Source organism: Schistocerca piceifrons, chromosome X (genome assembly GCF_021461385.2).
Source record: "Schistocerca piceifrons isolate TAMUIC-IGC-003096 chromosome X, iqSchPice1.1, whole genome shotgun sequence".
NCBI classification, from domain to species: domain Eukaryota; kingdom Metazoa; phylum Arthropoda; class Insecta; order Orthoptera; family Acrididae; genus Schistocerca; species Schistocerca piceifrons.
Window position 1 is genome coordinate 390,665,484 of NC_060149.1, and position 27,945 is coordinate 390,693,428.

At 37.9% G+C, this 27,945-nt stretch overlaps 1 protein-coding gene across 2 annotated transcripts in view; it reads left to right on the forward strand.

The window, feature by feature from the left end:
- LOC124721406 (ras-related protein Rap1) overlaps positions 1-26,099 on the forward strand; it is a 57,546-nt gene extending 31,447 nt beyond the window's left edge. For both annotated transcript variants that reach the window (XM_047246354.1, XM_047246353.1), the window contains 3 exons: positions 5,817-5,945; positions 21,872-22,024; positions 22,929-26,099. In XM_047246354.1, the coding sequence (XP_047102310.1) occupies positions 5,817-5,945; positions 21,872-22,024; positions 22,929-23,018 (372 nt within the window). In that variant the 3' untranslated portion in view covers positions 23,019-26,099. The remainder of the gene's footprint in view (positions 1-5,816; positions 5,946-21,871; positions 22,025-22,928) is intronic.
- Positions 26,100-27,945: the final 1,846 nt, after the last annotated feature.

Consider the following 27,945-nt stretch of genomic DNA (forward strand, 5'->3'; position numbering starts at 1 on the left):
TCTGTAGTGCATGACAAACCCTCTGTAACATGTTAAGTAGGAAGTTTGTTCGTTGTTCATTCAATGTTACTGACGGTATTCTGCAATTGCAAATTATTCTCTGTACTAAGACTTGTTTTATTGTTAGCAGCCTGTTGCATTATAGGCTCTGCTACAACAAACTTCGTGAGGGCATCCTGAAACGTTAGGACCGGTCTGTCCCCTTTCGTTGTTATCTGAAGCAGTCTGACTACATCAGTATTGTCGCAGAAGAAGCTGAGGAGCACTGCAGTGTAGTGGTTATGATACTAAACTGTTGCATGGAGGGCCGTGAGTTCAAAACTCACCTGGACTGTACAGTTTTCATTTCTATATTCGGTTCGAGTACATTCTAGAAGTATCCACAAATGTCAATAATCATTCTACTGGAATGTTCTGTAGCTGTATATATACTGTGTGTGTTCTGGCCGGAGGCAGTTCACTCTATGCTCTTTCATGTGCAAGTGCTGAATAAACCTTCATTAAGTGAAGTTAATATCCATCATTCATCTAATTACACCTTCTTCCACATGACATTATTCTGGTGGAGACACTGGGTGTTGGAACTTGTGATAGCGCACATTATCGATGACACAGTGGCTCCCATCAGGCCACAACAGAGCCGCTGTTTATGTGGCGAGAAACCCGAGTTGGAGCCATATTCAACAGATCGCAATCTACCGGAGACAGAAGAAGAGGAGGACTTTACGATAACAGCAACTGTGTGCCACCACACGAGGCATCCTTCTGGGTTCTCTGGTGACGATGGCCAAGATCCAAAGAAGTGGCTGAAGATATATGAATGTATAGCCAAATTTAACAAATGAGATGACACCGTGTGTTTGGCTAATGTATTTTTCTACTTGGAGGGAACTGCCAAGCAATGGTATGAGAACAATGAGGAGAAGTTCACAAGCTGGGAAGCATTCCAGGCGGAACTGCGCAAGTATTTCGGCAACAGACGACGACAGAACTGCAAGGCTGAAGATAAAGTGCAGGGCACAGTGTCCAGGAAAAACTACAGCATCCTGCATTCAAGACGTCTTGGAGCTGTGTAAAAAAGTGGATCCTAGAATGAAAGTGGAAGATAAGGTTGCACATCTCGTGAAGGGTGTTGCTGAGGGAGGGCATACATCAAGTCCTACTCCTGAAGGAGCTTTCAACAGCAGACGACTTCATACAATTGGTGCCAGTATATCGAGACCATGCATCAGAAAAGAATTACACGCAAGAAGTTTGAACAGCTTCCAAACGTCGTATTGATGTCTATGATGGAGGAAGCAACTGATTTCACAAGTGTTCATCATCAGATAGTGAGAGGGGGAGTTCAGAAGGCACTTGCATTGCACGGCGAGCAAAAAACAGACGCTTCAAGAGGTCATAAGGGAGGAAGTGGAACAGACATTGAACTGAATCTCTCGTCCTTCATTTCCCTTTAAAACGATGAAAACATCGAGACCCAGGTGGAGCTACATTCCTGCAGTGCCACATGAGGAACTTGTTTGGGCACCAAGGAAGACTGACATCTGGAGGACCCAGAATAACCAACCAGTATGTTTCCACTGTGAACGACCGAGACATGTGGTGCACTATTGTCGAGAAAGGTGGCGGATATTTGATGATGCCCGTGCCAGAAGACAACTGACCAATCTTAGCCGATGCCAACTCTGGGACAACGAAGACAAACAAGTTGATGTGGGTGCAGGACAAAGTAGGTCACCATCGCCACAAGCTAGCCACAGGAGAGGACGCTCCCCAACACGCTGATCAAGGTCTCCATTTGCTGTTTAGAAGCTCCAGCTGATCACCTAGCTGCTGCAACCTGGAAAACTGAAGGGTGCAACCTTCGTTGGAGGTGAGGCCGCCAAAGAGAAAAATCCTCCACGGTCGATCACTACAAAAATGATAGGAAACCAAGTCGATATCCTCATTGATGGCTGACCAGCCCAAGATCTTGTGGACTGTGGAGCATCATATTCAGTCATTTCGGAGAAGTACAGTCGCCAGTTGCAGAAAACCGTATTCGTCAACAACAAAACATCTCTGCTGAAGGTGACTAATTGGAAATATGTAAAACCTACAGGACGATGTCATTCGTGTGGGTATAAGTGGCCATACACAGCCCTTAGAATTCATTGTTTTAAAAGAGTGTAGTTGTGACGTCATTCTCAGATGGGAATTTTTGGAAGCTTCTCAGGCAATTATAGATTGTGGTTGCTCAAAGATTATGCTAGACGAGATGAGATACTGTGGACAGGAAGATGCACATCAGAGTGTGTGGAGACTATATGTGCTGGCTGAAGTGATCATTCCTGCAGTCAACGCTAGAAAGGTAACTGCCACGTGTCATGCCATGCATCAACCCATGGATCTTGTAGTGGAATGTAAGAGAAGCATACCACTGAAGAATAACTTGGTCATCCCAGCCTCTGACGTCTCGTTTAAGAACGGATTCAATGAATCGTGGATAGTTAACTGTCGCCAAGAACTGCAGATCCTTCCCAAGACACATGTGCGTAGCAAACGCTGAGCTGTTAATTGAAGAACAGCTGAGCATCATAGAAACCTCCCATGCCAAATCTGTGGGCAAAATTAGCACTACCACTGCGAGCCAAGATCTCCTAGCTCAACTATCACCAGATCTCACTATGGAACAACAGAAGAAGCTACTTACCATTCTTTTTGAGTTCTCTGAAATGTGTCAGCAACGGAACGTCGAATAATTCGTGATGAGGTAGAGAAAATGATGAAGAACGGCATCATTCAGCCTTCGCAGATCCCATGGTCATCACCGGTGGTCCTCGTCAAGATGGATGGCAGTTGGCACTTTTGTCTTGATTACAGGAAGCTTAATAAGATAACTAAAAAGGACGTTTACCCTCTTCCACAAATTGACGATACACTAAATTGTCGGAAGGGGGCTAAGTTTTCCTCAACCATGAACATGTACTCGGGATACTGGCAAATCGAAGTAGATGAGGCTGATCGTGAGAACTGCATTCATCAACCCAGAGGGCGTGTGTGAGTTTAAGGTAATGCCATTCAGTTTGTGTAATGCACCAGCAACTTTCGAACGGATGATAGATAATCTTCTAAGGCACCTGAAGTGGACATTGTGTCTTTGTTATTTAGAGGACATTATAGTGTTCTTAGAGACATTTGATGAACATACAAAAAGACTGAGGGCCGTTCTTAAGTGTCTCCAACAAGGTGGGCTGAAACTTAATCCAAGAAAGTGTCACTTTGGAGCAAAAGAAATCAAAATACGTGGACACCTTGTGTCAAATGAAGGTGTGAGGCCAGACCCAGAAAAGGTGAGATCTATAACGGAATTTCCTGTTTGTAAAAGTATTAGAGATGTGAGAAGCTTCCTCGGATTATGTTCTTATTACTGTCGTTTTATCAAAGACGTTTGTATCAAAGCCAACCCACTCCAATAGTTGTTAAAAGCTGATGCTAAATTTATCTGGGGTGGTGCTCAACGAGATTCTTTCGATGTGCTGCGAAAAGCTCTGACGACTGACCCTGTACTTGGTCTGTATGATGAGAGAGCACCTACAGAACTATACACAGATGCCAGCGGGTATGGGATCGGTGCTGTTCTGGTGCAGATTTCGGATGGAAAAGAGAAGTTTATAGCCTATGCTTCTAGGATGCTTCCAAAAGCCGAGAGAAACTACTCAGCTACAGGAAGAGAATGCACATGGCATTCCTCACTTTCTCCTGTGTCAGGTACTGATTCTACCTTTACTTTAGGATTTCTCAATATGAGCACTTCCTCTGTGTTATTCACGATACTTGTGATGAATGTGTGTCTGCACATCACCAAGGCTAGAGGCAAATGAACGCCCGTTTGCAACTGCTGCTTCTCTACTATTCCTTCTGTCAGATCTGTGTTCTGCACTTGAATCGTTAAACTCTTTTCATCTGTTTGGCCTTTTCATACATTGTCACACAGACTTTCCTTTCTGTCTATTGCTCATCATTGCTCTTTGTTCCCCTTATCTCTTCTGGTTCCTCACTTTGTAGGTATCTCTTGTATTTGAGCCTAGTCCGATCCTACCTTCCCAATGATACCTATGGTGTCGCATTTGGCCATGAAACTTGTTTCTTTTGGTGTGGTTCCCTCCTGGTCAGTAAGTTTTACAGAATCATTTCCTGCTCTTGGTGTCTACTGAGTGCAGCTCTGCCATTCTTTCTGAGTCTCCATATTCACTAGCCTAGCATCGGCATTACACTGTCAGGGTAAGTGTCCCGGTCCTTTATAAACTTCATATATCGCAGGTCTCACCTGATCATGTAGTTCTGCATGCCCATTAAGATCGCATCGACGACACCCTATCGGTCGGACGTCTCCAATTTTTGCCTAGAGTTTCCTCTATCCTTCATGGCGGTGGTGGAGGATGAGGTGCCTGTTTCTCTGCTCTACCACACCACAACTTGGGTGCTTGTGGTCTGTTTTCCTGATGTGTTTCTCCATAGTGCAGTGTCTAGCATGATGATCTCGTATCTTACATCTGAAACAATAATCCTTCTGGCGACTGGATTCATTGAACTTCTTTTTTTAAAAGAGGTGATGGATGTTTCTTCTGTTAACGCTAGAGCCACTAATTGGGATCATGTTAAATCCTGTCCTCCTGCTCAAGACCGTTTCAATCCTCTCATCTTAGAGTCCCTGTATGAACACTGCTCGCTCCAGCTTCCCAATTAGAGCACGGTTACTGGGAACGTCTGATGCCATCATCACTCCCTGGATGGCTCCTTGAAATTGGGGTTGCAATGTATCAGCACGACTTGCCCATATGGCCATACTTTAGCTTTCTCTGTCTACTAGACTAGAAAGTCCATTTTGACTCAGGTCACCAATAAAATTCATTTCACAGCTGCCCATGTTACTGCCAAATCACATGAAAGTAGTTTACGTAGAGCTGCATCCACAATCCTGGTTTTAGTAAATTTTAGTAGCATGTAATATCTTTGGCATGGCATTGGTTCAAACGCTAAGTTACAGCTGTCCTTCAATTCCCTAAGTTCGTCATTTCCATGAAAAAGCTCTCATGATTTGCTTAAATGTATCGGACAATACAGAATGTTCAATGGGGGAACTCTCTACCTTCCAGACTCATATTAGATGTTCTTTTTCACAGCTGTAGACATCATTTCCATACTATGTTGTGATCCACTCCCTGCATTTCTCAGATGGTCATGCTGTCTCATGGAGTTGTGAGGTTGGAATTTAGTGCGATCAGCACACATTTGCCACAGGTTAAAGTGTCGGTGTCCCCCAAACTTGGTTGTTGTGACTGCTGTGAAAGCGTCCCGTCTTGTTTACTACTATATGTTGCTTACTGCAGTCTCATAGTTATTTGACACGGGACTATCGAACTCTACAGAACTCTTTAACTTGCTTGGATTTTGAGGACCTCTGCACTTTCTACCTTCAGTTCGCAATTGGTGAGTGTGTAATTAGTTGTTTCCTGATGTGTGTGACCTCTGTGGGCTGACAAAACTGCCTTGGACTCTACGTTTGTACAGAAGTTACACAGCTCACAGCTAGTACTCATACTTCACTTTCCTCATATCTTCTTTCTGGCAACATTCCACAGTTCAGTCATTACAGTATTCTTAATTTAAATTGATTGTAAATTAATAACTACTCCTTATCTGTAAATATGAAAATGTCTTTCATAAGTAGCATTTTGTTGTTGTTGTTGTTGTTGTTCTGTTGGGAGTGTAGTGTCTGTTTAATAATATACATGGACATTGTGCTCTTACTTGTAATTCTTATGGACTTTCAGGAACAATTTACTGCAATGAGAGACCTCTACATGAAAAATGGCCAAGGATTTGTCTTAGTGTATTCTATAACAGCACAATCAACATTCAATGACCTTCAGGATTTGAGAGAGCAAATATTAAGGGTGAAGGTAAGTTCAGAATTATATGTTACATAATTTTTAAGGGGGCAGATGTGTGTACATGTTGTAACAAAGTTTGTTACGTGGGTGAGACTTAATTTTTAAGTAATTTTTCTATTTTTCCGTTTATGTTAAACATATCATGTATTAAAAACAAGCAATTTAGTTCAATTTGTGTCCATTGTATTATCTAGTGCCCCACAGGGTCCAAGCATTTCTTATTTAGAAATTGTTAAAGGTGTCAGGACAGCCATTGTGGTGTGCTGTGTTTTTGCAGTTAATACTGGTACTCTAATTCATCTGCTGAGACAACGAACCCATCTATGCTTTAGAAGGGAGCTACTTGTTTTCTTTGCACTTGAGAATTTAATAGAACTTGTTAGTAATTGTCTGCTGATAGGAGTCATTGTAAAGCATACTGTAAACTTTATTGGTTAGAAAAGAAAGTAAAGCGGGGAGATTAGAATAATTAAAGCAGAGCCTACAGGTATTGTGCTGTTTTACCACTGTTGTCATGCAAACAGTGGAAAACTGGCAAACTGCCATACATTACAGTAAACCTCTTTCAACAAGCAGAGGAATGTTGCTGATAAAAGCTTAATCTTTTTGTTTCAACAGCATTGTAAAAAAAAAAAAAAAAAAAAAAAAAATGGTAAACACTGGTATCAAAGTACTAGTTCCTTTGCATACTCTCAATTCAAAAGAGCATTGGTTTGATGTACGTAAATCTTGGGTTAAATATTAAAGTGAATATCTTTAGCTTGCCGTCCTGTAATGTTCAACATTTTATGACCTTGTAGCTAAGATTTGAATGGTTCTATGGAATATGAAAATGTCATATTTATAATGTTAATATAGGACAACTTTTGTATGTAATGAGTTCAAATTAAAAAGATCGCAAAATGTGGTAGATTCTGCGATTCTCTGAACTAAACTGTAGCAAATGTATAAAGTGCAACAACTACACAGCACAATTGTAGGTAATCACTTACAGTTAAAATAAAATGAGTGCTATAAGTTTTCTATCAGTCTTTTTGTTGGTATTGCTAAAGCATGCAATGTCTTAGTCTTGATGGCAGAATAAATTTCCATCAGTATTTTTCCAGGAAAAGGAAGAGCAGTGGCAGTAACACACTGAAGATGATACTTTGCCCAAATGGCCAGTATTTTAAATCGCACACGTCCACCTTTTCATCGATCGAAAGTAGGCGAGGTCGTTCAAAAGTTGCTTAGAAACATATATTATGGTGATTGCAAGTCATTGCTATCGTGGTTTGTTTTGGGGTTTGTGAACCTATGGAAAGGGCTGTGTGAAAAGCTTAGCTTCATCATGTGTTGTCGATTACCACCCTGTGAGCACATTCTGATCATCTTCACATGACTTTCAGCACTGATGGTGGGACACTAGGAAATGTAAACAGTCTGCAAAGGAGTTCGCTAACAAGACACTAGTGCACTTCATAACAGAATATTGCTTAAGTGTGTGGTCCTACACCAGATGGGGACTAACAAGGAAGATTGTGAACTAAGAAGGGTGGCCTCAATTGTCATAGGTCTGTTTCATCCACGGGAGAGCTTAACGGAAATGTTAAAAAAACATGGACTTAGACATGTAAGGCATAAACTATACCATGCTCAAGCTTATCTGCACAAAAACTGGTGTTAAAACTACAGCCCCCTCCCCCAACATATTTTTTCTTGAGGGACAACAGGTACAAGGTTAGGGGAATTACAGAATTCACAGGAGTATTTGAGCAGTCATTCTTTCCTCATTCAGTATGTGGCTGGAATGAAAAGCATTTCATCTGTGATACAGTAGACTGTTCCCTCTGCCAAGCACTTCAGTGGTGTGTAGATTATGTAAATGTGTTTGCTAAACCTTCAGGATTACAACACTTAAGTTCACTGTTGACCAGTTTCAGCTATATAGCTGTTATGTAGTAGTGTGAATGTGCACAAATCAAAAACCATATTACTGTTAAATTTGACAGGCAAGCATAAACATAGATGTCAAGAAAATAAACAAATAATAAAACCAGGAATACTCATAAGCAGCAACCTTAGGGAACTAGGCACTTTAAAATTATTACACTTTTCTTAAAGCCTACCGCAGAAGAGTACCTGACTAAGGAGCAATACTCCAGAATTGGTCATGTATATGGAAGAGAGAAATTTCATTAGAACTGTCCAGCACCTGTATTCGTGTGAGTGTTACACTTCAAATAAATCCAGATGTATACTCTGAAATATTTAATAATGTAGGAGACAAGTTTTACATTACAGTGTTCTGTGATATTTAACAGTTGTGAATATTTCAAATGATTGGTTACTAATTGTGTAATCATTGATGGGTTCTCTTGTGAATTCACACACAGTATGTTAAATTTGTGTTGAGGACTCATTTCATTACAGAACACATAAATGACATATTCCAGATGTTTATGTAACTGATTCTAAAACAACACTGATGCAGAAGAAAATCTGAGCTGTGACATTTTCCTTTTTGGTTGCAGTCTGACAACAGAGGGGCCAGCCATTGTAACAGAATAAGTTTTCGCTCCTAATATTCGTTCAGGTTGCATGGGAGTAGTAATTTCACATTTGAAAGACAATGAAAAATGATGATACTGAATATAGCTAAATTACTGCTTAAGACTTTCTGCTTCATGTTACTGCTAGGCAATGAAAGTGCAAGAGGAGAATTTCTTGCACTATCAGTGAGATCTTTCAGGTGGTAAATGTATTAATTTTTAATTTGCCCCATTTTAGGTCAGTGTACTACATCTGTCATAAGTAATGAGCCAAAACATTCAACTCTTGCTTAATAGCATGTTTGTCCTCCTTTGGAACAGTGTGGCAACAGTTCTGCATGGCATGGATTCAACAAATCCTTCATAGGTTTCTGGAGGTATGTGGCACCAGTCACGCTGTTCCCGTAAAGACCTTGTGACTTGGTTGCCCTGCTGGAAGATAGTCGCCATTGAAGAAAATGTAAAGTGTGAAGGGCTGCAGATTGTCAGCAGTAATAAGCACACAGTCCACATTTGTCATGGTGCCATCTATTACTGCCACAGGTTCCATGGAAATCTAGATAAATGTCCCTCATAGCAAAGTACTGCTATGATTTGAGGGGCTGTTATGCTAGATGACAGCATATCTGGGCACAGTCATTGGCATGTAGTAACAAGAAACATGGGTAATTTGTAAGAACACTTGCATGTGAAATTTATATCATAGGGGCAACTGACAAGTTGCCAGATACCAATTGCGAAAATTGACACGTAATGTGCGGCGAAGCGAGTGACTTTTCCAATACGAAATGAGACTAACATCTCACATTATGTTAATATCTGAATACTATAATAATTGCGTTGATTTGATATATTTGAAAATAGACATGGTTTTTACACTATCGCTTCCACTGTTACTTCAACAAAGTACAGTTTCTAACAACCCTACCACAACAAAGGTCAAAATTTAATAATGATTGTGGTGTTGCTCACGCTGCTAAATACTGCATTTTTGGGCAACAACAAAGTTATTAAGTGGCAGGTGTCATTAGAGCGCAGTTAATAAAGTCATTTCATGTAATAATGAATAAACTAGGCACTCATCTTTTCACGTTTCCCACGCTGGTCTCGTTGCAAAGTTATGGCTCAATCGTCGAAAATGTAGGTGGTGGTGATTTCAAGCTCGGATGCAATGAGGCCTAGGTTTTATTCTGCTATATTCAAAAGTTTTGTAGATGCGCTTCACAAATCATTCTTGAAGATTAAGCCTTTCAAAGTTATCACAATGGTGATGTAAAAAAAGTAATCAGCACTTCGAATTTAAGTTACACTTCTTTTTTTATTGCTTTTGTTGCAATGGCACGTAACACACAAAACATCACTTCACAATACAAAACATACTTGAAAACATCTTCCTCACTGTTTAAGTTCACATTTTATAAACTGGCTACAATATGCGTCTTTCCAACATGATGTCCAACACTTGACCTTCTCAAGGTCCAACTCTAACTCTCTAACAATTGCTTACGCACCCAAAAATCAGTTAAAAGTACGTCAAAGATCATATTGACAAAAGAAAGAATACACATCAGAATAATATCATTGCAACATAAACATATTGATGCATCAAAGTATCTCTACATAAATGAAATCAAAATGGAATGTTGTCTCAGAAATATGTTAACTACTTTACAGAAACACAGTAGAATATTGCGGGTATCGAGAGGTTGAGTTGAGGTGCTGTAATGGTTGCGTGATTAAAGTACCATTACAAGTTGCATAATTATCTCTGAACAAAGAGCTCATTTATGCTTCCAACAAGATGTATGTTATACCCCATCCGCACAATGAAGACCACACGTCTGCTGTGCTGTGCAGTCTCCATTACAAATGATCACTGTTTCAAATGATTTGTTTTTTAAATTAACTCATGGGTCTTAGTAGGTGGATGGGTGAAGGTAAGTGGATCAGTTTTTATTGTCAAAAGTAATTACACATTCGGATGAGAAGAGAGATTGTAAATATGATTACTGCTCATTTTAGACACAGCAGTTGAAACTGAACTACTACTAGCTTCTAACCGAACTAAATCCTCGAAAATCGTGGTATGTTTCTGCAACTGAATTGAGCAGCAATCATATTTAATCTTGCTTCTCCTCTAAATGTGTTACTACTTTTTACAATAAAAGCTAATCCACTTACCTTTGCCCATCCACCCACCTAGCCCCATGATTTAATTAAGTAAAAAAATCTAATCCTTTAAAACAGTGATAATTTGAAATAGAGATTGCTTGGCAGGCTATACACAAAATCCATGTTGTTCATCTCTTTTGATGTAGTTGTCACCACTATAAACAAAATATCTGGCTCAGTGATAGTTGCACCTTTGAAAATATCACTTGCAAGTGTTATTACATATTTCTGAAACGTAATTCATCTGAGCAGGTGGCACATTTGTATTGATCCGCAGTCTAATTTCAATTATCCTGTCGTCACAGTCATTGTAATTGACAGTGTTCTTAGATCATTATGGGATATGTGGGGGATAGTCTGCTGCAGAGCCATGTGTAAACAAGGTCTGGAGGTCTGTGCACTAAGATACATTTGTGCTTGCACCAGCATTGTACTTAGTCATAAGACCTGCCACGGATCACTGCTTATACAATTTTACACAGTGGACTGGCCTTTCACCTTCACATTTTGTCATGTGGTGTGGACATCAAACAACTTTCTTATGACTTGACATGGTATGATATGTGGAATAGTGATATGAATTTTCACTGTATTTTAATTTTTATAGAGAGCAGATTTATACAATGATTTTAATTGTTCTGGCAGTCATCTCTGGAACTTGTGTTTATATTGTGCATTTAGAAATTTGAAATAAATAACAGCCAAAAAAATTAGTAGTAGGGTATGGTGAATTCATTATGGAAGTGAGCAAAATTAGTGTACATTGAAAGGATGCTCCAATCTGGATGAAATGTGCATATTGTACAAAAGTTATGGGATTTAAAGGGCTTAAAATATTGCATATCATTTAATATGTGAATTGGCAAGTGGCTGTTAAATTGCAGAGATCAGTCTGCAGCATCTTTAGTTTTGAGCTATGGAAATTGCAAAGCATCTTCTGAAATATTGTTCCACATCAGGTGCATGTGAATGCAAGATCTGGAAATGTTTGCTAGCACAATTGGAACCAGTCATATTATTGTATAAATTTGTGAATAGGGAAGTAGAAAATTTTGTATTGGGCAACCACCATCCATTTGAGATGCTCATTCCCAGGTGCCAGGCCATAACAAACTCCTTTGTCAAGGTCACCTAAGTAATGGATTTCCCCATTTGCAGTCTACATCATCACAAGAATGATTCCTCACTAGTCCCTGCTTCACTTACATATGTCCTTAACTCCTCAAGTGGCTCTGTTGTACATTTTAATCCAGTTGGCTCAGAAGACTTAGTAGAATTTACCAGTTGTGGTTTCACCTGACACAAGGTAAATTGTAAGACTAATCTCTTTTGCATCAGTTTACTACGTTGTTGTGTGAAGTAAAGCAGTTCCTAGAAAAAGTTCTAAAACGTGTTTATGACACTGCGAAAGATGGATTAATAGTCTAGCTATTTAGTTGATTAGGGTATTGACACCAGGTGAATGTTTAGGTTAATGGATGAGGGTACGTACAGATGGGTCAACAGCCAGAAAATATCGCTCATGTGAAAGACAGCTTGCTACTTTTCCCTCCATAAGATAGCCTGTAAACCATGGGTGAAGTGCAACAGGCAAATTCTACATTCCTAGATTTCCAGAAGGGATGCAAAATGGTGTTCCACTGTTGAGAATGTAGATGAAGGTCTGAGCATATGGTTAGGTTCCCAGATGTGTGAGTGGCTCGAAGACTTTGTAAGTAATGGATCCCAGAACATTGTCCTTGTGACAACTGTTCATCAGAAACAATGGTACTGTCATAACTGTCCCAGGTTGTGTTCTTGCGATCCCCACCAGCTCGAATTAGAGGGTGACTTAGAAGTTAAGAGGTGTGCTACTAAATTTGACACCATGAGGTTTGATTAGCATTCACGTGCTTTTTTACAGAGGTCCTTTATGAACTCGAATATGAATCACCGGAGGGAAAGTCTTTTTGCAAAGCACTGTAGAGGAAATTTAGAGAACCAGCATTTGAGGCCGACTGCAGAATGAATCTGCTGTTGTGAACTAACATTTTGTGTATGGACCATGAATATAAATAAGAAAAACTAGAGACTTACAGTCAATCATTTTTCGCTTGTGTTATTTGTGGCTGGAACAGGAAATGAGGTGACTAGTAGTGTTGCATGGTACTCTTCACTGCACTATGATTTGTGGAGTATGTATGAATGAAGATGAAGAACGCTGACTCTGGTTCAAAATGTTGACACACAATATTAGTTGATGTGCCCTTCATCATTCCACTTCCGTACAAAACACCTGGTTACAGCAAGATTTCACAATTGTAAGAGCCATTTTTTAGAACTGAATCGTGTGAAATATGGAAAGAGTTAGTCGGACCTAGTTCATTATTTGTTATATGATGATCTAGTACTTCTTTAAATTGCTTGTCGCCACTGGTCCGTGGTGTGCTTCATAATACAAGATGCCATCTGCAGCTGATATGCTGAAATTCATAGGGGTTACTAGTTTGCATCTTCATCAATATGATAAAATGTAATTACAAATATCACCATTGGATTGTTTTCACATTATTCCAAATACACCCCAATACACTGTTAATACTGTTCATGGATATACCAGAGTTAGTCTTAGAAGTTTTATTTGGCGGCAGTGCTGGTACACTTTTGAATCCCCACACCACAGTACTGTGCAAAATTCCTTCAGGAATAAAAACTAAAAGGCGCAGCCTATTATTGAAATGAAGGTAGGAAGTGCCCTTTTTTTCCTTCTTCTCCAGTGAAAACTGTAGTGTGCTATTATTGCAGACATGTTCCTACAGGTAAGATTGACACAATTTTTGTAGGTGGTAATGAGGTCTGTGACTGACTACACCTAGTATGTGTTTCACCTTACGTAGCATATTATGCAATAAAGGGTTGATGCAGCCCGTCATGAAAATTTATCCACAAGAAATGTATTCACAGTTGCGTACTATCTAAAATTTATCTTTTTGTATCTGCTGCTGTCTGTTTGGACAAAATATTAAGATATGTTGTTTATTTATGCCATATTTTATAATTATTGCACAAGCTTGTTTAAAAACAAAATGTCTTCATAATTCGATAATTTTCACAATCCTTAAAAATATGTGACTGGTATGAGTACAACCATTCTTGCTTTTCAGACATGCTACTGAATGTGGTACATTTATGAATCGTAGTATATAGTTCAAATGAAAGGGTGTATTCGCATTGGCAGTGCACATCCTGAACGTGCAGAATCGGTGACATACTTGCCTGTAAGTCATGGTCACAAAAAAGTTACAAATATTGACAGTCATATCACTCCAGTCACATTATGCTCATTAGAAAAGTATCCTGTTTTGGTTCTGTTGGGACTGATGGGAATAGGGGTTATTAGAAAGATAAATAACATACTTCCAGATCATTTGTACATAAATGCACATTCAAACATTCAGCAGGAATGCAAGGGAAGGAGAGAGCGAAAATAGGTTCAGGGATATTTGGAATTTAAATTGTGACATTGGTTGTCAGGTGAACATGATGAATGTTTCCACCTCTCCTCTTTCAGGACCAATTTTAGTGATTAGAATTTCTTTCGGCACCCAGATTTAAAAGAAAAAGAATTTCTCAATGGCTTCAGCCATGAAGATACAATGCTGAAAGTTTTCTTTTTAGCACTAAAATGTTTCTCAAATGATGTGTTTAACTTCACATTTTTACTGTCAGAGACCTTTGCCGTGTTAAAATTGAACACATGTTTAGAAGAGTCCTTTGGATTTGCAAAACCATTGAAGGAAACTTCGTGCAACTACCATTAATGATTTCCTCTTGACTTAACTTCCAGGTTGGTGTTGATTGAAGCAATACCAAATATTGAAAGTTGATATCCTAAAGCTACTGACCACACATGCTAAGTTTGTGTTCATTCTGGCTGTTATTGGAGTATAGTCTAATAATGTTTATGTACAACCCATCACCTGTTAGCATTGAATATTACCCAAGGAATACAAATAAACTGAGGCTGCCCATACTGAATGAATGTAGGTTCTCTCTTGTGAAAGTTGGTAGTTAGCTTTAGCTCCTGTAAAACATGTAATTTATTTACCATCATATTTTTTAAAATGTTAACGTCGCCCATGTTTTCTTCAAATGTTCATTTTGGGAGACAGTTCATTAGTCACGGGTGAAACTAAAAGTATTTATAGAAAACTGGTACTATTCCCATTGGTTTATAGCAGACTAGATATTTGCTAGTAGGCAACTCAAAATTTGCATCTATTTTTGGTAAAATTCACAATTTTTTTTTGGAAAAATTTGCTTTTTTAAAGTGAGTAGGTGTAAAAATTCAAAAAGTTGTCACATTATGTGCCTTCAGATGAAGCCTTAGAGCTTTGAAATTGACTCTGTCAGAAACAATCTGGTGATGGTGAACTTTTTGACTGGAGTGTTTGCTTTTGAAAAAACTTAAACAGTTTTTCCCCAAAATGGCCTTTGCTTGTGTTCTTCTTTACTGATATAGTGACATCATATTCATATGAATCCATTATGGAAAATAGATGAAATATTTATTGAAGAGATTCAGAAGAGTAGTCTGACTACATATTTGATATTTCTTCAGTGATTAGCTGTACAGACAGTTGACAAAAGTATGGAAGTACAAGGAAATGACACTGCTACTGCTAATGTGTTCATTTCAGGAGCTTGAATTATTTATTGCAGAAATACATAAGTTTTACGTGTTGATCCTCTACAGCACTAATATATCTTAATCTTTCCAGTTTTATAGATTGCTTCCAGCATGATAGAAAGTGAAATCCGATGAGTATATGAACAGTATCTTTCCTGTGTACGCAATGTATAATGAGGTTCACTAATTTTTTTAAAGATTCCTTGTTCACGATTTTAAAAAAAATCATATAGTCTTCTGGCTCTGCTGCAAATTCTCTTTGCTTATTAGTATGGTCATGTGCCGAACGCCTTCCAAGCCACCTTTTCCCCATTGCTGCTTCTTCTTGCTTTCCATTTTTGGAGTACATAGCGATTTCAATTGCAATACATGCATCGTAGAGCCAATACATATTTGCTACAAGGACAGAGTGCTGACACCTTGGGCACAACTATTGCAGAATAAGTGTGTGCCATTTCTGGCCTTACATTTTCATGTAATATATTGACTCATTACTGTTGCCCAGTAAATACTAAGCATGTGAGGGGCTCTTTTAGATGCTGGGCTTCATGATGTGAGTTCTACGTTCCATTATGTTCTTATACTGATTGTCTCGAGATTGAGCTTTGAGAGATCGTAGTCCATCAAATAATTTTGAATTTACAAATTTTGAGGCAGAATTCAAATCTATATTTACATTTATCAAAAAATGCGAATTTTTCAGGTCCTTAGTTATTAGTACGAGCGCCTTCGTATATTTGGTTACTGTGCTCGTTCTGTTGTGGGCTTTAAAGTATGTTACCACTAGAGCTTGTTTTTTCTGTTTTGTTGTGAAGGGAATTAGTTTAGTATTATTGTACATTAACTGGATTTTCACAGTTGTTGTCCTGAAAGTTTAGGCAAAACAGTTTTTCTTAAATATTATTTAAGTTGTGGTCTTGGAATTCAACAAACAGGGTGAATCAAAAAGGACTTTACACTCATGAAATGATAAATAAATTCATTTAGATAACTTACAGAATTGGTAGGTGTGCCTTTTGTAGCAAACAATATAACGTTTGATTCACATAGTGCTTCAGTACCCCATTCTGCCACCAAGAATGCCAACATAGTACACAGTTAGAATTGTTACTTCCACTGGTGCGGATTGTGCTCACTGTGTTTCATGAAATGAACTCCACATCAACTGTTCCACAGATTGATGTAGACGACACAGATGGGATGGTTTACTACCAAGAAGATGGTGCACCACCTCATTTTCTCACAGAAATTGGGGGGGTTCATTGATAATCACTTCCCAGGTCAGTGAATTGGCCGTGAAGGTCTGATTGTCCCAGACTTGATTTGTGTCTGGATTTGTGTGTCAGAGGTTTCATTAAAGACTGTTTGTATGTTCTCCCCCCCCCCCCCCCCCCCCCCCCCTCCTTCCCAAATGATTAAGCCAACCTGAAAAATTGAATCTATTCTGCAGTTGCATAAGTTGTGCCCAATTTGCTACAACAAGTGTGCGAAGAAATTGACTACCAGCAGGATGTGTGCTGCATTACAGATGGTAGTCACGTTGAACCAAAAATGACACTTGACACTTTTATGTCAAACTTAAGGTTTGTTTACTACAAAATGAAACATCTGCCAATTCTGTATGTTATCTCAATAAATTTCTACATCATTCCAAAGTTGTAAGGTTGTTTTTTGACTTGCCCTGTATTGTTTACTACCCTCTCTACCCGTTCCCTGCAGCCCTTGCTGCCTTGCCTTTTGTCCCTAGTACTGTGCATGTGATTCATTGATGCTTAAAACTAAATCTCGAAAATTAACAGTTAATTATAGGCTAGTTGTACTTCCCCACAGGACTGAAACATTTGCTGCCCAGACTCTGTGCCCCTCCTCCCCACCCTATCTATCTCCTCTCCACCCCCTCCTCTTCCTTCTGATTTTGGGCCATGTTTTTTGTTACCTTGATTTGAAATTTAAGCCGCTTAAAATGAGTGAGATCATTGGTATATGGGGTATGATACGGACCTCTTCAGCTTCAGGATCTGTGAGGATACTGTATTTACTTGACTCTAAGCCACACCTGACGTTTGAGACTCGAAATTCAATGGGAGAGAAGTTTTAGGCCACATCTCCAATTCGAAACAAAGTTGATCCATTGTAATATGAGACACAATTTAGGTCGAATGAATGACGATACAGGTACAGTAGTTTGGTTCGAGTCTTCAGCTTAGCAGTTAAGCTTCACCATGTAGCCATTGCTATGCTTCAGGTGCTCTGTCCGTATTTGTACGGGTACCTTTCCTTTTTCACGTGCTTCATCTGGTTTGAATTGATTGCTTATTTTTCCTTGATCTGATAAGTGCCGTTTTCTTTGTTATAGGTGTTCACGTCACTCTAAGCTGAAAATTCGTTACTGTACTGTCTCGTGCATTGTTTGTTGCATTCTGATAATGAGTGTTTACACGGCCTGTCGCCGCTTGTGGCATGACTTGCTTTTGTGCGCGCTAACACCGCTTACAATAAATAAGAGGAATTGTCTCATTAGCAAAACAATGGCAAGAGACTGCTATTGGTTGTTACTTGCACTGCTGCTTTCTTTGATAATGATCAACAAGAACCAAATAATAGACTGCGTATGATAGATGATGTTCTGAACAAGAGTTTAGCGAAAATTTTTCTCCGTTTGAAAATCTTTGCAGACGCCTCTGTAGTACTTTACATTCTGCACAGAAATTAGTCATCTTAGATTTAAAAATCTTGTCAATTGCCGTGGTTCATTTCTGACTGTATCACTATTAGGCATAAGAATAATATGAATATAAACATGACATGATATGTATATCATTCCACATTTGCTGTTGTCTCACTCTAGTTTCGCAGTTTATTAGGCAGACAGGATTTAAATGAGATAGCAGCAAACATGAAAGAATACATGTCAAAATGTTTATATTCATATTATTCTTATGGTGAAGAGAATACTGCATGTGATTCATAATTCATAAAAGCTCTTATTAGCAACAATCTCTTGTCACAGGTAGGAAAAAATTCAGCACGTAGAGTTGGCCATATTGACAAACATCCCAAACAGTCTTGCCAGTCGGATTTTCGTAGTACGTTGAAATGAAATGCTGCTACATTCGAAGATGAACAATACGGGATTTGTATTTACTTCGTTGGATAATGTATGAAAATGCAGTGGTCGAAACTCAAGGTGAAAAAAAAAGCTCGTCTTACGCCTTTTTTATTTTTTATTTTTTTTTATTTACTGACGCAGAGGTTTTGTTGCCAGTGTTTATCTTTGTGCCTGCAAAGCATGCCTGTGTAGCACTACATAATTCGACGGCAGAATTTAGTTGTGGCGGCACCTACCAACATTTTTCAGAACTTCTGCTTATTTTGCACTTGATTCTAAGCCATAGGTGGGTTTTTGGATTACAAAAACTGGAAAAAAGTGCGGCTTAGATTCGAGTAAATATGGTAGTAGCTTCACTGACAGTATTTTGCATAGTTTTAATCTGCAAATCGGTAAGACTACAAAGTTTCAGACAATTCTGATTCCATATTAGTATTCTCATCATAAGTTGATAAACCATTAATGCAACTTCCCTGTTTTTTTGTTAAAACTTACTGCAAGGGGGGAAAATGGTTCATTACTGTGTATATACAATTTTTCTTTATAATTATATATAAGGGAAATAAATGTAGATTGTAGAAACATTTTGTGTAATGGTTTAAATGTCTTGCTATCACAGTTAAAACTGAGTATGAGGAAGACACTAAACCACATGTTTTCACAGCACATCCTTTTCATTCTCGCAGTTGATTTTAGTGGAAAACCTGTACATTATTATTCAAAATAATATATGTCTATGACCATCTGAATGTTGGTAAGAGAATAGTGAATAAATTTGAGATTATCAGTCAAGAACTTTGATATTCTTTGTAAGAATGTTTAATCTTTATACAGGGTGGCCCACCAAAATCTGCTACCTCATATTTCTGAATTAAAACAGAGTTGGAAAAATGCCATTGGCGGGCAACCACCTATGTCAGGGTCTTACTCAATGAGCTGGAATCCACTATCCACAAAACCAAACACACATCACTTTCAATATAGCTCTTCTCTTTTTTCTTTCTTTTTTAATGGTGGTGTGGCATTGTTCTACAATGGAAGACCCCCCTTCCATCATTTTAATTGTTGTAGGATGGGTTAAATGATACACACACATGATACATTATTTGTTGTTCTTCCAACAAACATAAGAGGTGTACACCTATTACAGCCCAAGTCCCACTACACAATGATGCTGAGTCAGTCCTTAGAAATGCCTCTCTCCCGGTTGACACTACTTGCAAATGACTATCGCTAATAAGAAGCAATATCATTATTTCTAAACAATTATATAACGAGTGACACAGTGATTAATGCACTGGACTTGAATTTGAGATAATTGTGATTCAGAACTGCAGCATACCACCCTGATTCTTTCCCAAAATCAGTCTGGGTGAATGACCGTAGGTTTTCCTCTGGGGCACATCTAATTTACTTCCCCAGCCTTGTCCTATTGTCACCTACCCTCAATCTAATGACAATAATAGGACATAAAACCCAAATTTTCTTTCCATTTTTTTCCTTAGAGCCAACTTGAGCTCGCTTCCCCTCCTTCCTCTGTCCATCTGCTGTTGAAACTTCACTTAATGCTGGGAATCTATCTTCCAAGAAACAGATTGATAAATCTTTACGTTGCTGTAATCAGGAGTCAGAATAATGCGTGGGTACATAACTGACACATTTTTGTCCAGCATACTGCGTATATCATGAGAAGGATGATTTGCTCTCCCATAGGCTCACAATATGGCTTCAGTGATAACCTGTTTATTTGCACGAATTGTGCTTTTTTTTTTTTTTTTCTGGCATGTCTTCCATTTGGACCTTACTCCTGAATGTTTTTATTTTATGCCCCTTGCTGCATACATTTTGTGTGTGCACTGCTTATATTGCATTGTGATTATGCAATTTTCAATATGCAATTTTCAATATAGAGTAATGAGACATGTAAGCTAGGTGCAGTGAAATTGTCACCAGATGTTGGATTCTGCAGCTTGTGAATCCAGTCCTCACAGTGCCAGACTGAAGTGAAACAAAGCTAGGCTGCTGACAGTGTGATCTAACCATGGATGGCAAATGAATCAGAACCCTATGTTAAAGTGTTGCCATAAACTGTGGATAATGTGATATGATCTCGCATGTTACGTACATGTATATAAGCAACCTGAAAAATATGGTACACAGTGATCTGTGGCTGCTAATGGCAATGTAGTGTTTGGAAAAGTGTTCTTTTTTAGTGCCTGTAGGAGGATACAGGATGAAGGATAAGAGTGCTGTAAATGTGGGAAAAATTTAATCCAGATGATAGGAAAAACAAGCCTACGGTCTTAAAGCACAGTATTAGTGATATGCTGCTTAACAGTCATGTTGATCAGAAATCTGGGCAGGACATTGCAAAGCAACATGAAGTGGAACTAGAACACATCGTCATTTGTTGGGAAGGGGAGATTAATTTGGAGAATGATAGGTAAATGTAGCTGATCTTGAAGTTCTTGAGTACAGCTAGTGTGTTTGGAATCCCCGTCCAGTTCCATGAAAGGAACACACAGAGACTGTTGCGCAGTTGAGAGGCACACTACTAGATTCATAATCAGTATATTCGATCACACTAGAGTATTACAGGATGTTTTTAAACTCAAATGGGAATCTCAGGAGGGAAGATGTTCTTTTGGAAAAACACTATAGTGAAAGTTTGGAAAACTGGTATTTGCAATACACTGCAGAATAATTCTACTGTCACAACCATTCTTCTCACGTAAGGTCTGTGAAGACAACATTAGGATAAATCAGGGCTGGTATGAAGTGTATAGACAATCACTTTTCCCTTTCTCCAGTTGCTAGTGGAATAACTAGCAGGGGTACAAGGTACCCTTTGCCATGAACGATATAATGGCTTGCAGAGTATGTATGTAATTTTAATGTCCAATTGAGTAAAAATTTAATGTGTAAATCCATCCAGTTAAAGTACTCTCCAGTTAGTCGAATTTTCCTGAAACATTTATTGTATTTGTAAGATATATTTTGAGTGTGTGGCATTTCCTTAACATGCATGTACCATAAAGCTAGGAGCAAAGTTCGTGTACAAAAATTCTGAAAGTAAGACAGATTCATTGCAGAGCAGTAACTGCATTAAAAACAGTGTTCAATTGTATAAAGAAAAGACATATGCAACTTGTACTTGATTTCAATTTGATAGCTTCAATTTTCCTACAGTGACATACAGGCAATTTTTATGTTAAAATCCTGGTAGGTAATGAAAATAATATATAACAAGTTTGGTAATTTGATCCAGATTCTTAGTCTTGTTTCTGAGCATTGAAGGTACTATCTTTCGTTGCGGAGAATTTTTTTTGGAGAGATTACTGCAACATACTGTGTTGCATTCCAAATGTATTACTGCAAATACTTGTTCTTTCGTCATTACTAGAATTGCATTATTATTATTATTATTATTATTATTATTATTATTATTTTTCAGGATACTGATGATGTTCCCATGGTGTTAGTGGGTAACAAATGTGATTTAGAAGATGAAAGGGTCGTAGGAAAGGATCAAGGTGTCAATCTTGCCCGACAGTTCAACTGTGCATTTATGGAAACTTCTGCCAAAGCCAAAATCAATGTAAATGATGTACGTATCTAAGAAAAATACTTTCCTTTTAAAGACTTAAATCACTTTTCAAGTGGTGAGAACTTCTTGGTGTATCTTGGTATACATGTTTTCATAAATTATTAATTTAACAATAGTTTCTATTATATATTCTTTCATATTTACTGAACTTTTAACTGTGCTATACTAGTGTTACTGAAGCAGGTACTCATTAAGATATTGGTTTTCTGCACTTCCATAAATTTTCTGTTCATAATGATGTTTCACTTCTTGCTTCAGAAATTGTCACAATCTTTGCAAATGAATTAGTAGGCATAACCTTGTGTCTTGTAAATTTACATGATTAAAATTGAGAGACTTTGTTCACAAATTTGAAGTTTTCTATTATGTAATCCAGTCCAGAAGCAAAATTGTGTTAAAGAAACATTAGTTAAAGATTTTTATTTTTAAAAAGGTTTATTCTTTGGCAGCATTCGTTTCTGCTGTTATGGAGTGGTCACTGAACTTTGTTTCTGACTGTACAGAACAAAAATCAGACCACCATTAGCTCATATTCATTGTGTATACATGGTCTAAAATTACAAGATCTGTGAAACTGGCAATAAAAATTGATGGATAAGGAGGGGCCCCCCACACTAGGAACCTGAGATGAAACATAAAAAAATGACAGGCTTGAAGTAATGAAGAGATTAAAATAAATAGTGTTGCTACTTATTAAACTAATGGTTGAGATCACTTCAAAAGTCTGTTTTTTTCCCAATGTTAGTTGCTGCTAATAGTAACCAGAAAATTGTAAAAGTAAATAATTTATCTGAATGTTTTGGCTTTATTGCAAAAAATCAGTAGATTTAACTTTGTAGTCCCTCTGTCCATTGAGTATCTGAATAAGACCACTCTTATAATAAATGATCGGTTTCTTTTTCAGATCTTCTACGATTTAGTGCGGCAAATAAACAAGAAGTCACCTGAAAAGAAGCTGAATAAAAAAAAGAAGTCAGTATGTGAATTACTATAAGAAAGACTGGACCAGTGCTGTGATTGGCAATACTGAACACTGTTGAATGTGGCTGGTATTGACCAGTTGAAGAGGCCTCTCAAGGTATCTTCTCATCGGTGAATCTGTGGTCGTGCTGCTGTTTCAGATTACCCACAAGCCAGCCTGGCCATTATCCCACCCTCACAATCAGAGCACAAAGAATTGTAACACAGTGCCAGTGCTGTTAGTTCCAATTTATTACAGAGAATGAAAAAGAATGTTCAATGGGAACTACTGTATTGGCCTATTGTAAAGAAATTCAGTGCAGGATATCCATTATTCCTTCTTACCTGGACTTCTGCATTATACCTCTTGATGGAGATGCAGTCATCCATCCAAATCTCTGGAAAAAGAGGAGGGGTCTGATTAATAATTCTCAGATTCATGAAAGTCTGTAGTAGATGTTTCCTTCTTGAGCCTGTGGTGTTACATTTAATTTTGTGATCTGTATGTTTATCTGCTAATGTTATCTTTACTTGCGTCATGTATCATGTGACATGTTAAACATATTTATACAGTAAAAATTTATGCTGCATCATTTTATTGTTAAATTTCCTTTATTTTCTGTATGGAATGAAATATTTGTGATGTGCTTCAGAAATTCTGGCAGTGCTTGTGTATGAATCTACCAATACAGGACTTGATTTATAACTTTTTAGGTACAAAGTATAGGAAGTGCAAATCAATACAATGAAAATTGACATTTCTTAGAAAAAGTTCATTTTATTCACCATTGTTTAAAATTGGTATGATGCTGAGGAGTTACTGCCATTTTAAGTGTTTGTTACTGCTTTATTTATTAGCTCTTATCAGTATGTGACGAATTTAGTGTTTATATTCATATACAAATTGCCTCAAATTATGTTACAGATCTATCTTATTAGACCTATGAAAAATAATTATACTTTCATTTTCCTTTGTTTTTCAGTTTCATGTAAAATCCCTGGCACTGTGCCACTAGTATAAAGCTTTTGTATTACTTTTATCCAAAAGTATGTTAATCTGCTATAGTTAATATTCATTGTAAAGATTTATCCTTTGAAATAAGCATCACAGATTCCAGGCTATTTATAAAATATAAAAGTCATTATTTCACATTTTTGTGAACGTGAAAGTAGGACAGGTTTTTTCATTCAAGAAATATCCAATAAACTGTGGACATCCTATTGTTGTTAATGGGCACTTTCTCCACATCTTTAGTGCTGGGAATTTAGCTGAAAAACCAAAGGTTTTGTTATTTAATTTTAATTTAAATTTTAAATTATATTTATCACTGTTGTTGAACATAAATATTTAATGAAATCATTTTGGTGGCTATGTAAACATTTTCCATCTGCAAGTTATGTCCACTAGGATACAACATATGTTTTCTATTTGAAAATAATCAGACTCTGAAATTAAATCATAACTGTAAAAATGTGCTTTAATTACAGTTCCAAGTAAATGAGCCGCAGTTATTCTGTTTTTCTTCAGTGTATGTCTGAAATTTTTTGTTAAGAGTTTCCTTGTGCTTGAAATGTCATGTCTGTATTGAGGGCTACCTAATTTTTGAATAGCTTATAGAAAGTTCACCTCAAAGAAATTCACAAAATAAAGGACCCTATTTCATTGCCTTCATTAAATTCAAATTGTTGTGGAGAAGTCCCATTAAATAAAATTTTGAAATGTCCACTTAACGAAATTAGAGGGACCAATATAAGTGGTGTTAATGGATGATTGTTAATAAAGGGTCCCAAAATGTCATTTCATTTATTTTGCTATACAGGCATGACAACACGGAATTAAAAAGTTGCTGGTATGGTACCTGTGAAGCATTTTCAATGTTCTCTGCAAAGTGAGGAGTAACCATTCCTGCTTCTCTATCAAGTCATGTTGTAGACCAATCAGATGAAAGAAAATTAGGTTGAACAATTTAAATTTGTGGCTTCTTGCACACATTGCAGAAATTAAGACTGACTGCATAAATTCTAGTTAACAGCACAGTTCTGTAACTGATTTGCCTGATTAAAACACCAAAAGTGTTGGATGCATCTTATCAAAATATGAATAAGCTACTACCCCTTAGCTCAGTGGACCTCTCTATGTGGCAAATTAAATGCCTTAATGGGAAGAGTAGCTCTTGTTAACTACTTAGATTTGAGAACTAAGTTATTTATAGATTAATGAGAAAATGGGCATTTGGAAGAAGCGCAAAGACCAGTACACTCGCGTGGTGTTTCGTTGAGGTTATGTGAAGAGTTGGATGTGCAAATCCAAGCAGCCATGTGATTTGGATTCTTGGTCTCAATCTCTCTTATAAATGATGTATTTAGATGATGTGTTCTATGACTGCCTTAAAGATGCTAATATTTTGTATTGAATGTTTTGCATGCCTATGTAATTAATGCACGCTGATTTCATTAAGAAAGTGGTCACATTAATAAACAGCCACATGTTGAATTATTTTCATTTGAATTGTTGCCATGGTTTTAAGAAAATTACAGGATACAGATAGTATATATTTAGTGATTCTCATTATCACTTAGCCTACTTTTCCTGTCACTTCTTTCCTGTGCACAGCCCCTCCTTCTTTCCAGATTGAGCAACAAAGCTGTACAGCAATATTCTTCCATGTTATGCGTGAATGCAAGGTTGTGTGTTCGTCTATGTGATCCATAAGTTGTGTGCATGATTGTATATATTGGTAATAATAATACTTTGGTTCATGAAAGTAATAAATCTATCCTGAATTGAATGAGAGTTTTAATATTACAGTGACATTTTTTAGTGCATGCTGTACACCGAAGGAGTTGGAGTGAAAATGGTGAATATATGTTAAATCCATAGTGTAATCACACTCGTTCAACGTGGCTGGCCTGCTATGCCATTTTGTGACCATCGAGCCTTCCATATATGCAATAAATACAGTACCTCGATGCCATTGTGATACAATGGAGACAGGCAAATGTGTTCCAACAAACTGTTTTCTTTGTTGAAAACTGATCTTTAATCATTTTATGAAGTTGTTATAAAAGTTTTAAGAAGTTTAATAAATGCATAATAATTTAAAATACATGAAAATGCTTTGTTTTTTACTTATCACACTTCTGGAAATAGACACTGTCAGGATAGTTATGTCAAAATGTCCCATGTAAAGTGAGTGTGAATAATTGAGGTATTTCAGAAACTTCCTTCAAAGTAAAACCTAATTTCAGTTTATATGCCTTTGTTTGTGGGGAAAAAGAAAATCAGTTTTTGATGTACCCTTGTACAGGTAGTTTTGTCTTCTGTTACATGTGAGGCCATTGAAGTTTTCATGCTGGAGCAGACACAAAGTTCAACCATCATTATTCATAGTGTTGTCAGACAATGAAAATTTGGCTGGTTGGAGTTCTGTGCAAAATGTTTCTTTTCCTTTTTCGTGTTTGTAACTCGCAAATCACATTCCGTGCTTGCATATGCTGTGTGGTGTGTATTTTTAAAGATAGAGAGAGAGATAGAGAGAGAGATAGAGAGAGAGATAGAGAGAGAGAGAGAGAGAGAGAGAGTGTGTGTGTGGTGTTAACTTCCAACTCTATTTTTTGGTGCATTTTATTTTTTATTGTTGTCACTATAGTTGTTAGTCACTGGGATGTTTAAGAAATTTTACAATATTATAACATTCATTGTGAGACTGTACATATGAAAACTGTCATTTCACAAAAAAAAATATAGAACAAAGTTTATATGGAAGATATGAGGTACACAAGGTGAAACGAAGTTCGCACACTCGGGCCTTGCAGTGCGACTCCTCACATGCCAGTGATAAAAAATATCTCACAAAATTTCATCCGGCGAATACATCCGGCAGGAAAACGACGTTCGCGAAACCTGTTTTCTTTGTACTCTCCTCCAGTGGTCCCATAGATCAGTACCAACTATTATTCTCGCATCGTTAAAGTCCATTACATTCCATTAGGGCCTTACATTACCAGTAGGACTAGCAACGTGCTTTGCAAATAGCAAAGTACATGGCAGCGGAGCAAGGCAGCTTCATGTCTCGAAATACATGGTTGTCAACATGCTGCAGGAACATGGACTGCACCTCTATTATTAAGCTTTCCTTTAACACTTGCATCCTGCAGATTGCCATCAGCAGACACAATTGTGTGAATGGTCCGTACAACAGGAAGCCAACGATGACTTTGTGAACACCGTAATATGGTCGGATGAAGCATTCACTTGTGAGGGTGTCTTCAGTATTCACAATCCCCACCACTGGTGTGAGGTTAACCCGCACGTCACCCGCAACCATGGGTATCAATGTCTGGGATGGAATATTGGGCGACAGCTATTTGGGCCCCTACATGATGCCCGACCTGTTGACTGCACAAAGGAATCGTGCATACCTCTCAAACTTTCTGCCTGATACGCTGGAGGAGGCTTCACTACATGTTTGGCAGAGAATATGGTTCCCACATGTTTGTGCACCTCCACACTCGGGAATTAATGTGCGACAGTATTTGGACAGAATGTTTCCAGGAAAATGGCTCGAATGTGGAAGTCCAGCTGTATGGCCACCATGTTCTCTTGACCTAAATCCCTTGGATTTCTTCCTGTGGGGTCACTTGAAGAAGCATGTACCCTACTCCGATGAATGTGGAAGAATTTGTAGCGTGTGTTCACGCTGCTCTTGTTACTGTGGACACAGCTTTGCTGCAATGGGTCCAGAGCTGTGTGATGCGGCGTGTTGCGCAATATTTGGACGTGCAGTGAGGTCACTGTGAGCATCTGTTGTTCTGAGGACAACGTATTCTGTTGTGAAGGTCACGTGGCTATTAATATGGACAATATTATTGTCACTGGTTGCTAATGTGCAACATCTGAATGCTCATATTACAAGTAGTATAAATAACAAGTGGGTGTTGTGTTATTGTACTGTGCTATC